Here is a 17,245-nt window from a genome sequence, read left to right on the forward strand (position 1 = left end):
TCAAATATGAGCCTTCAGCCGGAATAATAGTAGGAAACAGTAACATATGGCCCCAGTATCCCAAACAAAACCAAAGTATTCACCTCGACTTGCCCGACTTCGAGTGCGCACTCCTAGCACGGTGGTGTTCTCCCCACTTGGTGAGGAAGTCTTCAAGACGGCCTTCATATTCTCATGTTCCACTGCATCTTCTGCATATTGTAGCCCCTGCGGTTGGTTCTGAGGTGGAGGAGAGCTGCTGCTGCCACAGAATTTCCCAGTCTGTGGAAAGAATTTCCCCACCAGTTTTAATTTATAAAATCACACAACATTAGCAAATATAAGAAATCAGTCCTTCAAAGATGTTCTCTTACTCTCGCTGCAGTTCTAGCAAACGGACAATAATCCTTCCGTTTCCACCACAGGGAGTGCATAATTCATACTCATATTTTACAGGTAGCAAAATGCAGAGTTTAGCTATTATTATTATTATTTTAAAATCAACACCAGTTAGTTAAGTCATGCGATGTACCAGAAATGGCAGACCTCTCATCCTGATGTGAGCTGTGTTTGTTAATTTGGAGTACTGTATCTACATTCCTCACCCTACCCCGAAAAATTTCTGCAGACACGCATGCCATCTCCCCCTGTGTGAGTTTTGTTCAACATCTGAGTTTCTGCTCTAAGTGCCTTTACCAACTGAAGTTTGATGGGAGTCTCTTTTGACAGCAGTTGAGCCAACTTTGTGGAGGCCCACCTGGCACTGGGTGTTTGCTCTGAAATCTCAAGGAAGACTTAGCCTTTTCAGAAGGCATTTGCGAATGGTTTAGGCTGCTTCTGCAGGCTCAACCCTACAGATGTTTAATGTGGTAAGTAAGCTTCCAGTGCCTCCATTAATCCTCTATTGTCCTTATGAAGTACAAATCACGGAATTTCCACACTTTCCCTCAATCCAGTTTCTCTCACTCCCTCTCCTTTTTGGAGTATCTCTGGTATGGATTCAAAGGTAAAAAGGTAATAGTCCATACAATTATAATTAATTAATCCATAATCCCAATAATTATATTACATCTGCTAATAAAGAGCACAAACTCAAGTGAATAGTGCTTTCTCTCTTTCTTCCTGTCACAACTCTGTATCAATTTTTTTAAAATTCTTTTGGAGTCTGATGGTGGGTGGAGTTGCTTTTTCTTCTTTCTGCTGGCTTCTGTCTGCCCTGCTTTGTGTGCTTTCACCCAGCTGAAGGCCACAGTGCCCTGGACTGGCAGCAATGCATTTTATTCTAACCCAAGATGCTAGGCAACTTGGGTGGTTTTTGTTTCCCAAGTTCCCTAGCATATTAGGTTACAAATCATCATCATTATCATCATCATCATCAATTAGATGAACTGGAGGAAATTAGGAGGAGGAGACTCTTTTTAACAATGCTACTTATTCTGATTGATTGCTCTTGTCAATGCAATTATGGTTTGAAGTGCAGCAGCAGCAATCATTCAGTGTGTAACTAAGGGTTAACTCTGTTACTAGAAAGTCAGTTAGCCAAGCAGAGTGGTGGTGAAGGTGTTGCACAGCAACACTGCAGTGGCAACATGTGCTCTGATAGGCTAACTAGGTGTGAGGGAGTTTACTTGTGGATGTTTAGTTGAAGATTTCCCTGCTCTCGACAAGGCTGTGAAAAAGGCACCCCTCCCTTCTGCTGAAGTTGCATGGCCCTTCTCGGTGGCTGCTCCCAGACTTAGACTAGCTCCTTCCTTGTTGTCTTTCCAGCAGCAGGTTAAGTGAGACCTTCTTATCCCAACAGGCTTTGGGGGACAGACTGCTTTTAATGAAAGGGATGGTGCTGTGCTGCTTTTGTTGTGATGGTATGTTTTTAGTAGATCATACAGAGGGACATGGGTGGCACTGTGGTCTAAACCACTGAGCCTCTTGGGCTTGCTGATCAGAAGGTCGGCGGTTCGAATCCCCACGACGGGGTGAGCTCCTGTTGCTCAGTCCCAGCTCCTGCCAACCTAGCAGTTCAAAAGCACACCAGTGCAAGTAGATGAATAGGTAGTGCTGCAGCAGGAAGGTAAATGGCATTTCCATGTGCTCTGGCACTCGTCACGGTCCTCTGTGCGCCAGTAGCAGTTTAGTCATGCTGGCCACATGACCCGGAAAGCTGTCTGAGGACAAACGCTGGCTTCCTCGGCCTGAAAGCGAGATAAGCGCCGCACCACATAGTCGCCTTTGACTGGACTTAAGCGTCCAGGGGTCCTTTACCTTTACCTTTTACACAGATATATAGTTTTAATTGTTTTAATGTTTAATGGCTTTTTAATTTTTGTTTCCCTCCCCAATGTTTTTAGCTGTTCTTATTTTATCTGTAAGCCACATTGGATCCCTTCTCAGGGAAAAAGGAGGTAAGAAAGGAAAAAAGGAGGTAAGAAAGAATGAATGAAAGAAAGGTATGAACTAGCCACAACTAGAATCCTGAATAAACAAGCCCCATTGGGCTTTGACATGCCACTGTCCCCATCATCTGCCACAATCTGGATGGATGTTTGCAGGGCCTTCACGCTGCGCAACCGTGGACTTGAGCTGCACCACTGCCATGCTCTTTATCAATGCCATTATGAAAAACTGCATACGGTGGACTATAAACCAAACACACTGCGGTCTAAATATCTCATGTTAAAGATAGTACGGATATTTAGAGGGTTATGGAACATCTGATGCATGATAACGAAAGTCTGTTTTTGTTGTTAGCAGATCTCACAGCACACAGAGGGCCTGAAGAGGGCATGCTCTTTTCACAGAACCATACCTCAGTGTCATCTTCTTCATCAGTCTACCAGAGGGAGGCAAAGGACAGGGTAGAAAAGGACAGAAAGCAGCATTTAGGAAGTACAGTACTGACAAAACATGAACAATTGTGGGGCTGTTTAAGCAATGACATGACAGAGGCAAAATGAGAATATATATCTTATTGTGGCACCATAAATCCTCTACATGGAAAAAGCAGGCAGTTCCTTTGCCAGGAATAGTCACGTCAGATTTGGGTGGTTAGAAGTTGACCTGGAGGTTTGATGGATAGAGAGCTCTGAGCACAACGTAACTCTTGGCATGCTTGCTTTTCTGCAAGGACTCATGGCTACAGCTATCTCAGTTTCTCCTAGAAATCTTTTTAATGAGATTATGTAAAAAACTTTCCCACTATGATATCAGCTAAGTGCCACCTCTTGAAAACGCTGGGTCAGCAGACCAGAAGGTCATCAAGGCACAACCAACCATCTATTCATCAGCCTTTCACACCCAGCCCCTGGGGCAGTATTAGTCCAAATAGTTCAATATTTCACCAGCAGAGACTGGAAGTAACCAAGGACTCAACTAGACTGGTAAAGAAAAAGTGATTTATATGCACTGTACTGTATGTGCAATATAACATTGTGCCACCAGGAGTCCCATTTTTCTCTACCTGTTTTCCCTGTTTAAATTTACAATGCTTTTAACTGAAACACATTTTTTATGTGTCTAGATCCAGCCATAATCACATCACACATAATTGCAAAAAGAAAAAGAACTCCAAAGAACTCAAGAAAACATGCTACTCTGCAACAGAAAGCAAAAACCTACTACTGCTACTAGCCTTTGAGTCTTCCTTGCAGGCTCAAACATTTAGTCGAGTTAGCACAACCCTGCATATACCTTCTGTTTTTTACATGAAGAACTGCCTGTGTGAAAGCAATCTCACATAAAAACCACTTCCACATAGCAAGTTACCATTTAAGAAAGTGGCTCTCTAGCCTTCTCTTTGAAATAATAAGAGTTCCATCATAAGGGACTGCAGAAAGAAGGAGAAAACGCTGGAATCTAAGCAAAACTCATCTAATGGGAACCGGCTCTTGTTAAATCTATCAAATGAAAATATTTAGGAAATTTTGTGTGTCACTGATTGCAGAATATCTTTCAACATGCAGATTGTGTGGAGAATATTCATGCCACTGGTAGAAAAGTGTGACGTGGGAATCAGGTGGTAAAAGCTTCTGTAGGAGCTGCTGTCATGGCAATGCAACTCCATGTGAGGGACTTAGCATGACATTCAGCCCTCAAGGAATGTTCTACTGGGATGCACAACAACTGGTCAAAATACAGTTGTGAAAATCTCTGGTGCCCATGATGAGGAAGAGGAGGAATCTGAGGATTTTAGGTCAAAGCCTTTCTTGATACAATGGGTCAAAACTGAGACATTGCAGTGAGAATTTAATCTGAGGCACATTATCAGGGTGATGGGACAGTTTCTCTAACATCTTGATCTAGGGCAAAGCCTGCAGAATACTTGACTACCTTAACTACCTCCCACAAAGGAGGAGCTATCTGACCGGCTTTGTGCTGTTCTGGCTCTGCTTCTCTCTGCTGGAGTGTCCATAAACCCTACGGATGTTTACAAAGAAGTAAGTTCCACTGTGTTCAATACTCCCTAATAAGTGTTGGCACCTAACAAGGGTGGCGCTGTGGTCTAAACCACAGAGCCTAGTGCTTGCCGATCAGAAGGTCAGCAGTTCGAATCCCTGCGACAGGGTGAGCGCCCGTTGCTCTGTCCCTAGCAGTTCAAAAGCACATCAAAGTGCAAGTAGATAAATAGGTACCACTCCAGCGGGAAGGTAAACGGCGTTTCCGTGCGCTGCTCTGGTTTGCCAGAAGCGGTTTAGTCATGCTGGCCACATGACCCGGAAACTGTACGCCGGCTCCCTTGGCCAATAAAGCGAGATGAGCGCCGCAACCCCAGAGTCATCTGCGACCGGACCTAACGGTCAGGGGTCCCATTACCTTTACCACTGTGTTCAATACTCCCTAATAAGTGTTAGGACCTTGTTGTGTGATGCCCAGTTTGTATTGTGGAAGGCGATACAAACAGAACAGATAATAGAATCATAGTGATTCAAGCAAGGCAGAAACATAAATTGCTCATCCAAAGGAAGGGATGCAGCAAGCATCAGGCTGGAGTGATGACATTCTTCTGCCTCTTCAAGCGAGTGGAGGGTGACAACCCACTTGTTGGTGTCTTAGTGCGCACTTGAGAAGATGAACAGCCAAGACATAGTAGCCTGGTTCAGCGGCAAGGGCCTGCCAGCACCCTCTGTGCAAAGGACTGGTAGTTGGGTCCTATCATCATGGCCGCCCCAGGAAAGAAGGCAGCAATGGCTGAAACTGCTTCCAACTGCAGGGCAGTGGGGGGGTGGTGGAGGCCCTTCTGGGTCACTTGTAACCATGGCAGTTGGCATAGGAAACTGGTCCTGCACCCTACAGATCTTCATGCTTTTCTGACACAGCAGAGGGCTCCAAGTTTGATGGAGGCAGTGGCCTGGTGCTGCAACATCTCACCCCTGGGCAGTCTCCCCCCCCCCAAGCAGCTGTGATCTGTTTTGACTGTGAAATTAGCCCAAAGGGGGTGGTTAAAAGATCCCTTGCACTGTGGCCCTGTTGCAATAAGATGTGGATTGTCCACCCTATGGCTACAACAAAGTAAAAAAATAAAAATTAAGATGGGAAACACTTCACGTGTCTCCTATATCGCATCTAGTTTGGCCATCAGTTATGTCTAACTTTAGTTGAATTGCACCCAATCATTAACAAAAAGTCTTTCTCAGATATTATTTTATCTGAATCTATCCATTTCTTTTCATTTCTTTGTTCCAGAAACATTCACAATTGAAAAATGAAGGACTCGTTTGTTTTGTCTTTCATGGTGTTTTCGGCACACTCAATGCAAGAAAGATTAGCTGTGGGAGAGACGGACGACAGCAGGCTAGCATTGCTTTTTAAGGGTATGTTTTGTTCCACGAGGGAGCTGTTTGTTTTGCTTTGGGCCTAGCGACACTGAAAGATAGCCAGCCTTTATCCAACGGAACCTCTGTAGGTATGCTCCAATTGCTTATTCTCATTATGGCAAGCTAATTCATTGCCAGTAAAAATATATCCCTCCAGAAAACAATACTATATAAGTAACCCCCTAGCATTAATGGCAGAAATCTAAAAGGTCATTCGGGGACAGGTAAAATATTTGTACTTCTAATCATCTGTACATCCTGTCAAGAGATTTAAACCATACAAGGTCTGTACTGTTGTTGGGCCTTTGTGTGCTTCAATGGCCATTTGCTATTTATTGACTAAATGGTGGCAAAGTGAATGTAAATATTAATGCCAGTCACATGATACCTTTGGGATGGAATGGGCCACAAGTAAATCCTTCAAAATGAATGGGGATGCTTGACTTAAAAAAAAAAAAAGGATTGTGGATTGTAGTGTGGCATATTTGTTTCTAATATTGCATTATTGTTTGGTTAGATACGTTTATTTAAAACATTCTTAATCCACTCTTCAGCTGAGAAACACTCCCAGAATAGTAACAAGACAGTCCCCCTCTTGAAACTTCTAATGTGAAAGGCATGACACAAGGAAACGGACTTTGGAGGGAGGAGGAAAAAGGCAAACTCCAGACACTATTTCTTAGTAATATGCTTTCCATATTACAATTTTCATTTGTAATTCTGATCTTTAATGTAACTGCCACATGGATTAAACATATCATAAAGTAAACATGGGCATACATCCTTCCTGTGTTATGACTTTTGTCCAGATATATCTTGAATGGGGATTCTTGTGACATCTTGATATTAAAAAAAAATTTCTCTATGCTAACCTCAATCTGGTCTAGTGCAAAAATGCTGGACACAAAGAAGAGAAAAGCAGTATTCTTATTGCCATAGTTCTCAAGACAAAAAGGGATTATCTGAAGAAAAGGAGGCAGATTTAGACAGAATTTCAGGGAAAGCTTCCTATCTTTTCAGATTATAATATATCTTTATTGTCTTTATTGTCATTGTTCCATGCAGGACAATGAAATTGCAAAACTACATAAAGGTAAAGGTAAAGGTACCCCTGCCCGTAGGGGCCAGTCTTGACAGACTCTGGGGTTGTGCGCCCATCTCACTTAAGAGGCCAGGGGCCAGCGCTGTCCGGAGACACTTCCGGGTCACGTGGCCAGCGTGACATCGCTGCTCTGGCGAGCCAGAGCCGCACACGGAAACGCCGTTTACCTTCCCGCTGGTAAGCGGTCCCTATTTATCAACTTGCACCCGGAGGTGCTTTCGAACTGCTAGGTTGGCAGGCGCTGGGACCGAGCAGCGGGAGCGCACCCCGCCGCAGGGATTCGAACCGCCGACCTTTCAATCGGCAAGTCCTAGGCACTGAGGCTTTAACCCACAGCGCCACCTGCGTCCCGCAAAACTACATAAAACTACATAAAAACTACATAAAACTACCACAAAACTACATAAAACTACATAAAAACTACATAAAACATTCAAAAACCCCTAAAAACTCTAAAACCCTATTTTAAAATACACTACACTGTAGAAACCCCTTATGCTGCGTTTAGAACCAGAATTGCATTTGCATAGAAACTGCTTCTCAGGCGGCTAGTCCTGGCCTTTATAACCCTATACCTTCTTCCAGAAGGCAGAAGCTGAAAGAGATCATTTCCGGGGTGCGTACTATCCTGTGCTATCTCTGCCGCTTTCTTATGGCACCTGGCATATAATGGAAATAACGAAATTTTCTAATGACAGACTGGATATATACTGTGTCACAGATACAGAAATGCTGAAGTATAGACAAATGTTTTTTTTGATCCAACCATCAATTTTAAAGACAACATTTCTATTTTGGCTGCACATTATTTTCCTCAGGAGGTCAGGGAACTGCCAGATGGGACTTGGCAGTCTCAATTTACATCTGTGGAAGTGATGCAAACACATGTAAATAGAAATAAGTGTGATGCACTGTATCCCACTAAGATCCTTGATCCTCCTGGTGAGGTTATTAATTATAAACCATTCCCTCTGCCTATCTGGCTCACACCAGAGACCTTTTATTAGAAGTTTAAACAGGATTTTTGGTATGATTCATTAAAAAAGAAAAGATTGGAGCACGATGGCAGTACAGTGGTGTCCCGCAAGATGAATGCCTCGCAAGACAGAAAACTCGCTAGACGAAAGAGTTTTCCGTTTTGGAGGTGCTTCGCAAAACAAATTTCCTATGGGCTTGCTTCGCAAGATGAAAATGTCTTGCGAGTTCCTGCGGGTTTTTTCCCCTTCCCCCCCTTTTTCTAAGCCACTAAGCCACTTATCTGCTTATCCGCTAAGCCGCTAAAAGCCGCTAAGCCGCTAATAGCGCTAATCCGCTAAGCCGTCAATGGGCTTGCTTCGCAAGACGAAAAAACCGCTAGACGAAGAGAATCGCGGAACGGATTCTTTTCGTCTTGCGAGGCACCACTGTAGTGTCCCAAATCTGAGTGTCCCCTTGGGGGCACAACATGACAGGTTACAATGGTACCTTGGTTTATGAACTTAATCCGTTCCGGAAGTCCATTCTTAAACTGAAGCTGTTCGTAAACCGAGGCGTGCTTTCCCTAATGAGGCCTCCTGCCGCCAGTGCCCTTCCACCATTCGGCTTCCGTTCTTGCACCAAGGTAAAGTTTGAAAATCGGGACACTACTTCCGGTTTTGCGGAGTTCGTAAACCGAATAGTTCGCAAACAGGGCTGTTCTTAAACTGAGGTACCACTGTATTTGTCCATGATGTGGGAAGGTTTACTTTAGCAGAGTTAAACAATCCCCTTTATAAGTTTATGCAGTGATCAGCTTGTTGCTGACTCGTTTGAGCTCTACTAATAAAGATTCCTTCCTGGTTAAAAATCCCTTTGAACCCCTCTTAAAGAATACACACACGAATCTGATTCATGTTAATAGAAAACTATTTTACTCTCAGATTCATTCAGGTTTACAGAACTGTACCTGAAAGCAGGCTTAGGTTACATAACAAGCAAATAAAACTATACCAGAGGGAAGTTGGTCCTTAGGTGACTTGCAACTGAGCAGTTATCTTTCAAAACTACCAGCAACCAACAAACTGGTTGTCACAGCAACCGGTTAGAACATGGAGGCCATTAGTCCTCTGTCAGAATATTGACTGCACCTTTACATCCTACACATGAGATAATTCCACCAGCTTGCTTATTTTATTAAGACTAAAAGACTATCTCCTTGAAACAGAATGAATATTTTCCCCTGGAACTCTTTTTACTAGCCAATAATACTTAAAAGTTATAACAGTAATTAAGGGATCTAACAAGTTGCTTCCCATTCATTTTCTGCCTTGCCTGATTTCATGCTCTGTTTTCCCCTCAATAAACCTGTCTCTGGGCTTGTCTACCCTTCCACTAGGCACGGGGTGGAGTGGTTTTGCCTTTGCCCAGCTGCTTTCCCCTGGAAAACTCGCTCTTTAGCGCTAAATCGGAACAAATGACAATCCATGGAAAAGCCAATTGCCATTTGTTCAGAGCATGAACCAATATCCTCTGCTGATGGAGCCGTTACAGCACTATATGATACATACATACATACTTGCATATCTATGGTACACGTACACACACACACACACACACACACACACAGATAATACATATATAAAATGTATAAAGAAAGAGATTATGAATAAGCATGTCTCATGAATGCAGAAGGTTCTGAAGATAATGAGCACTCACACTTTACATTGTGGGTGCTCTTTGCGGGATCGCGCATGGTGCTACAGTTCCCAGGGAGCATAATGGAAAACAGGGTTAATGGCTTGCCTCTCAGTGTTAATTTTGGGAGGTTCACGCCCAGCCTCAGTAATCAAGTTTCTTGCTGGGAGGTGGGGCTAGCCCCATTTATAAATAGGGGGTGGAGCCAACGATAGCCAGGCAGTCAGCTCTGGAGATTCACCCTCCCTACCCTCCCTTTGTTTAATGTTTCTTGTTTGCAGGTTAAATTTTTCTTCCTGTTTAGTGGGCACTGCTACGGTCTTTGACTGGTTGCTGTTGAAGGACCGGGAAGAAATTTTCCTGCATTGGCAGGTTTTGTCTTCCCCGTAGCAATTTGTCGCAACTTTGGCGGTTATGGCATTGGGTGGAATCCTTTAGTCTTTTCTTCCCTATATGGGGGGCGTGAAGTGGTGACTCACCCCCCTATGACGGTGATTCCAGGGTCCCCTCTTAAAGGGGTTATATATATGGGTGCCACTGGCCATACACTGAAAGGTTGTCAGTGAACTACCCTGCGTGCAGGGATATGGGCTGGGCTGCCTGCTACTCTTACGTCCTGCAGAGCACCCCCATATCCCATTTACCCTGATGAGCCCCAGTTTCCCTCGATTGGGGGGCTGGGAGGGGTACATGCCCAAGGCCTAAGCCAAGGTTTTCCTACTTTCGGAAGTTTAATAAAGTTGTGGCCTAATTTTAATTCCATATACGTTGTCCGAGTCTTTATTCCTTGCTTACGATCCCCAGGGGCTGGGGCTGTCGCCGCCTGGTCACGCAACAGACTGTCCACTGACCCCTGCCTTGGACTTAAAATATGTGCAGTGCTAAGCTTTGCCAAAAGTATATAATATTATTGGGGGGGAGGAACGTCCACTTTCTTAATGGGGTGCCAGATTTAAAAGAAAACAATCCTTGTGTAATAACAATACAGTTTGAAAGTTATTCAATATGAGTCAAATTTCCAGTGTCTGAGAGATCACTGCCAGGAAAGATCTACAAATGATAGGGAGGCAGTGATTTAAACCCATGCCCATTTGGATCCATAATACTGGAGTGGTGGTATTTGTTTTTTTTTTATTGTATTCTTTTACTTAGTTTGCCCGAGATTTTGGCCACGCTGCTAATCAGAGCAGTGCTGCCCATGCCAAAGCCCAGATAGAGGTAGCTCCATATGCAACAAAACATTCACATCTAATGGAGACTCCAGAGTTGGATTTTGAAGACAGCTGGAAACTTTTATTAAGTACTGGCACTTCTTTAAACTTTTTTTGGACTGAATAAAACCGCATCAACTTAAAAGAAGATTTAAAAGTCCTGGGGGATTTTTAAAGGTCACTTGACAGAGAAAAAGTAATCTTATTTTTATAAAAATAGGCTGTGCATCCCTTTCCCTGCAGCCCAATTAGCAATCCTTATTAGGTAACATCTATTCCAATCTCAAATTAATAATTCCGATTAGAACTAGAATCACATAGATTTTTTTTTATTTCAACCTTGAAACTCAAATTAATAATTCCGATTAGAACTAGAATCACATAGATTTTTTTTTATTTCAACCTTGAAACTCTAAAGCTAAACGCACAGACCTATTTTTAATCATTAAAACTTAAAATCAGAATTGTAGTGTTTATAAAAATGAAATAAACAGCCAGTTATTTAAAATATGTCTCTCCAGCCTCCCCATCCTACATCAGATTCTGATTCAGAGGTGAACCTCGTGTACCATTGAGTGCAAGCAACCTCCCCAAAATATTGTACTTCTGCTACTTAAAATTTGGTTGGTGCCAGCACAGTCCCCCCACCATTACATTTAAATAGCATTTATGGTTATCAGTACATATAATTGAAATTGAAATACTTTATTGTCACTTGTACAACTTGTATACAGTGAGATTACACGAGCACCCCCCACTCAGCTCTCTTAGTCTTAATTTCTCTCATTTACTGACGCACACCCACCAAACCCGAAAGTCAGTTGCCCTATTGTTGTCTTTTCATTCAGCAGCCTAACAGCCCATGGACAGAAGCTGTTCTTTACCCCGTTGGTGCGACTAATCATGCTTCTATATCTTCTGCCTGAGGGCAGGAGATCAAGAAAGTGCCGGCCAGGGTGTGAATCATCCCTGAGAATTTTCCTCCCTCTCCTGAGGCAACGTTCATCCGCTATTTCATCCAGCGGATTCACGGGACAGCCCATAATATCTTGTGCTGTATTCGCCACCCTCTGTAGGCACTTCCTATCAGATGACATAATAAGTAGTCACCAGAAACCACCCTTTAACAAGTGGTTAGCTAGTATTTTATGACATTCAAGGAGAGAGATTAGTGCTGTCAAGTTTGAGGAAGTGCAGCTCTGGCTGACTTAGGGGCTTGGGAAATAGAATTGCACTGAAAGAGAATATATAAGATTGAATGGCCATTGCCTGGCACCATAATCCAGTCCATGTGCAGATGGACACTTTCTGTTCTCCACCACAGAAGCGCCACCGTGCGTGTGAATACCTTCCTATTCCTGATACAGTGGTACCTCAGGTTAAGTACTTAGTTCGTTCTGGAGGTCTGTTCTTAATCTGAAACTGTTCCTAACCTGAAGCAGCACTTTAGCTAATGGGGCCTCCCGCTGCTGCCATGCTGCCGGAGCACGATTTCTGTTCTCATCCTGAAGCAAAGTTCTTAACCCCAGGTACTATTTCTGGGTTAGTGGAGTCTGTAACCTGAAGCGTATGTAACCTGAAGCGTATGTAACCCAAGGTACCACTGTATTTGTTGTTAAGAAACTGGGAGTGTCTGCGAGTCGATGTACTTCCTGCCTTGCCAGCACCTCCCCTTCCCTTTCCTGCTCCACTTCCCTTTGCTGGTTTGTGCTGGTTACACACTGGCATCAGTCTAAACATAGCTAAGATCAGTAAGGGAAGCAGCATTTGCGGGCAGTGCCTGAGGAACCCTCTCCGTCAACCGAGGTGGGATGCCGAGGGGCGGGGAGAACCACCCGATGACGCATGCGTGGCGTCCGTACATACTGCACATGTGCGGCAGCCCATACAGCCACTGTGTGTGAGTGGCAGCCCGTACAGACGCCCATATGGACGCTGTGTGCGAGCGGCGCCCACACTGACTGCATGTGCACCCTCCGCCACTCTACAGCTGGGGGGGAGGCAGCGGGCCACCTTGTCACCCCGCAGGGCAGTGCCCAGGGCGGCCCCCCTCCCCCCTTCATATGCCCCTGTGTGAAGTCAGGGGCTGCCGGTAAGAGAGCGTGTGATCCTGTGGCTCACGCCTGATCTTACTGCTGGATGCTGGGATGCAGCCATGAGATGACATATGCCTGGGTACTGATTAAATGGGTCTATGTATGATCATGGTGCCCTAATTCTGGAAGAGGAGTATGCTAAAGGAGCTCCTTTAGGTCCTGCTGCTTGGAGAGGATGAGTTATGCAGCACAACCTTCTACTTTCATAGAAGAGTTCCTTGAAAAAGAAGAAATGAGAGATAGCAGTTTGGATAATGGATCTTATAGTATGTCATTTGCCAGCAACAAAACTCTATGTACTTTTGCTGAATGAGATTTTACTTTGCCACTTACATCCGTGATCATTTTCCCTCTGGTTTTGTTTCTTTCTCTGTGGTTGGCTCGTTTCTGCTTCTGTTGCAAAACACGCTCCCTCGTGGTGCGATACTCCAGGGCAAACTCACTAATAATTTTGCAGAACTTATTGATGTTGACTTCGCGGATGGCGTAAGGCGGGTATCCCATAAATAACAAGAAGGAGTGGAACCTAGAAAAACAGAATTGAGTGATCTGTAGCTTTCGTCCAACAAGTAAGGGAAAGCCCCTCAACCCCCCAGGGATTGTTGTAGCGGTGGTGTTTTAGGGAATATGGCATGATCTAGGTGAAATGCCTTTGTTTATAGGATAGAGTAAGTCAGAGGAGCATGCAGTGGATAATCTGCTTTTGAATTATGAATTTATCTTGGCTGTAACTCTTGCAAGACCTGCTCCCAACCATCCTTGCAGACCCTTTCCCCACCAGGTCTGGGAGGGTGGGCTGTGACTGATTCCAGCTACAAAAGCTGAAGTTGCTGAAGAGGCCAGAGACTATCTAGGCCGTGAGTCCTGGAAGACCTGCTCCTTGCCGTGCAGGCCCTTTCCCCACCTGGTTTGGGAGGGAGGGGCCAGGACTGACTCCAGCTACAAAAGCTGTGGCTGTTGAACAGACTCAGACTGGAGTACCATGTTGGGTTTTGGTTGGAGATTTTTGGTAGCTGCTGTTGTATCTCTATTTTATTCTTATGATTTATGCGGAAATTGTTCAATTTGATTTTGTACTATTTGATGTTTTATTTATTGTTTATACTAGTGGGTCGAGCTCATTGGAGGAGTTTGGAGGCTCACTGGGGGTGAAGTGGAAGTAGATTCTGCTGCACTTCTGAAATTGTCATTGGGAATGCAACAGGATCTTCTTAGGCCTATAGCAGGGGTAAATCAAGCTGACTCTCTCAGGCTCAATTATGAGCCTCTCTCTGTAATGACTTCACCCCAGCTTTGCTAAAAACTCACTACTACCTTTCCTGCCCCGACCTGACCACGGCCTAGGACCCTCGTACCTACGGGACCGCCTCTCCCGGTATGCTCCACGGAGGACCTTAAGGTCCATAAATAGAAACACCCTAGAGGTCCCGGGCCCTAAGGAAGTTAGATTAGCCTCAACCAGAGCCAGGACCTTTTCAACACTGGCTCTGGTCTGGTGGAACGCTCTGCCTCGTGAGACCAGGGCCCTGTAGGATCTGATTTCTTTCCGCAGGGCCTGTAAGACAGAGTTGTTCCACCTGGCCTTTGGCTTGGAGCCAATTTGATTCCCTCCCCCTCTTTCTTTTTTCTTTTTCCTTTCTCCTCCTGTGATGAGGCTGCATTTTAATATTTTAATGTTTCAGTATTTTAATTGTTGTATTTTAATCTTGTTTTTAAGTTGTATTCATTCAACTTGTTTTTATTACTGCGTTAGCTGCCCTGAGCCCGGCCTTGGCTGGGGAGGGCGAGGTATAAATAAAAATTATGATGATGATGATTATTATTATTATTACTCCTCAGCAGATTTGCCCAGACAGCTTAGAATATCATCATTTTATGAGACATCTCAATGGTACATCATCCATATTATTCCCTGGTACTCTACCTGTTAATTATTCTTCTGTGGACAATTTTTAAAATTATTATTCTTTCTGCACAGTCTTTAAGGAACTCAGACATCTTTTGCTTTAGAGTTGGCTTCATTTCATGCTTTGCTATGGCCTTCAGGTGATCCCATGATGCTTTGCACCGTTTCTCCATTTGACATAAGTTGTCCCGAAGTTGTTCAAAGTCAACCTAACAAGAAGGGGAAAAATGATTAGATTTATATATATTTCTACACACACACACATCATCATCATCACTATATACAATTTTTAGTGGACAGTGGAACCTCTACTCAGGTACGGAATCCGTTCCAGAGGTCTGTTCATGAGTCAATCTGGGTTGCTGGTAGAAGCGCCATTCTGCACATGTGCAGATGGCAGAAGCCACTTCTGCGTGTGCGCAAATTGTGGCAAACCCGGTATTTACTTCCGGGTTTGCCGCGGTCGTTGAGTCAAATTGTTCACTGGTGGGGCGGTGGTAAGTCGAGGTTCTACTGTATATGTACACACTAACAATTTCTTAGTTAATAATTTAACTGAGGAGGCATCTTGTTTTCCATCACATACAAATCCTACAAAATCTAGTCCACACTACATGACCCAAGACACAAAACAGTCTACTAGTCATATATGACAGCTCACTAGGGCTCAATGACACCCTGTTTGCTAACTGCTTGTGGTTGCAATCTGCCTACCAACATCAGTAGACAACAAGCTGCTACTAAACTGTAAGAATCGGACCCCCTGGGCTGAACTTTTCTGGCCCTGTTTGTTCCAGTGCCTCAGTCCTAGTTGTTGTTTGTGGCCAGTTGGAAGTCTGGCTGGTTGCTGAGCAGGTCACCTGGGAAATCCAGGCAGGTTTTGCATGGATGTGAGTGCAGTTGGGCGGTTGTTTCTTGTGTCTATTTCTTTGGTCTTGCTCTTTCTGTTTTGACCACCTGACAGGCTTCCCTGTTGTTTCTCTCACCTGGAGAACTGGATAAATTTATCATTTTCCATCCAACCATTTCCTGAAGGCTTTGAGCCTTGCCTGCTTTTTGGCCAAGAATACCTGGGGTGCCAATTTGAAAACATCTTTGAGTCAGTTGTACTGTGCTCCTAACAAGGCCGGTCCAAGACATTTCACTAAGACAATGGTGCCCCCTGCCCCCAGGCAGGAGAGAAGGGGTGAGTGGAGATCAGGGGTGCCAACGTGAATAAAATATTGTGTGTGAGGAGGCCCCACCCCACATAACTGATCACACGGCGTGGGCATGCGCACCCCATTTGAATGGCAATGCCCATCAACTTTGGGTGTGTGTGTTGAAATTGGGAGTTGGCTTCTATGGTGAAGATCCACATCAGAACAAGGGGAGGGATAAATATCTACATTGAGAACGAAGATGGGAGGAGACCAGCTGCACCTCCTATTTGCCAAGAATCCGCTGCCGAGGTGGCGTGGGTAGGGGGCCGCTGAGGAGATGGCAGATCCAGCCTCCAAGGAGCATGCTGAAACTATTGCTGCCACTGCGGCCGGAGGAGATGCATTCCTTAGCGGCCAATTTGCTGTCTGTCAGGGGATTGCCATCAGAACAGGGGAGGGAGGCAGGGGGGCCGTTGGGATACAGAGAGCCTCCGAAGCTCCTGAGGAGCAGCTCCTCTTCCAGCGATGGGAAAAGCCACACCTCCAGTGGAGAAGAGGGGGAAGGGGCCAGTCAAGTGAGGAAAAGGCTCGAGGATGCTGCCGAGAGCCCCAGCGCCTCACCAGGCTGGCCAGGAGGGACGCACGCCCCTTCCGTCGCCCAGCCTGCGCAGAGGGGTGAAACGTAAGGAGGAGAGGAGGAGCCTTGGGGTGCCGAAGTTCTTGTGCTGGGGGAGAAACCGGAAGGGGCCACTCCCGGATTCTGCAAGTGACTAAGACGGACATGAACTTTGGGGATCTGCACTGTAAATAGTTTGCACAATAAAACCTGTAAAAGACAGTCGGAGTCCTGCCTGGCTACTCACTATCAACCACCACCAGCATCTGACACTGTCCCTGTGGATTCTGCCACCTGAGGCTATTGCCTCAACTTGCCTCATGGCTGAGTGGCCCTGGTTTCTAAGACTAACTTGTGCCAATAGCTCTGGACCCAAGTGTATCCCTGCAGACCACAATGATCTCCATCAACCCCTCTAGTCTATGGCTGCCTGACCCATTACTCCTTTTCGCTTCATGCTTTCCTGGCCTGATGACAATGGGAGCAATGGAGGCCTAACAGACCTCGGTTTTGTTTAGGGAAGTGATTCCTTACAGCTCCTTTTGAACAAGTGCAATTGTACGTCTGTGCAGGAAGATATCTTTTGAACTTTGAAAGTCTTGTGTCAACACAGTGTAATCGTGCTAGTAAAGCTTAATGTAGGGGAAGCCAATAAATTCCTTAATAAAGTAAACGAGATGAGGGTTCTCCTGTTCATTAACCATAAAAGGTGTTTAAGTGGCAGAGCCCTGCAG

The 17,245-nt window shown here is 44.8% G+C and overlaps 1 protein-coding gene across 10 annotated transcripts in view; it reads right to left on the reverse strand.

Annotated features, from left to right (window-relative positions):
- The window catches only part of FHOD3 (formin homology 2 domain containing 3), a 340,976-nt gene that overhangs the window by 16,938 nt on the left and 306,793 nt on the right, over positions 1-17,245 (reverse strand). For 8 of the 10 annotated variants that reach the window (XM_079949216.1, XM_079949223.1, XM_079949222.1 and 5 more), the window contains 4 exons: positions 14,772-14,962; positions 13,181-13,373; positions 2,783-2,806; positions 84-261 (listed from right to left, as the gene is read on the reverse strand). In XM_079949216.1, the coding sequence (XP_079805342.1) occupies positions 84-261; positions 2,783-2,806; positions 13,181-13,373; positions 14,772-14,962 (586 nt within the window). The remainder of the gene's footprint in view (positions 1-83; positions 262-2,782; positions 2,807-13,180; positions 13,374-14,771; positions 14,963-17,245) is intronic. The other 2 variants (XM_079949224.1, XM_079949217.1) reach the window with 1 other exon arrangement.

The sequence above is a fragment of the Podarcis cretensis genome (genome assembly GCF_951804945.1).
Source record: "Podarcis cretensis genome assembly, chromosome: 13".
Lineage (NCBI taxonomy): Eukaryota > Metazoa > Chordata > Lepidosauria > Squamata > Lacertidae > Podarcis > Podarcis cretensis.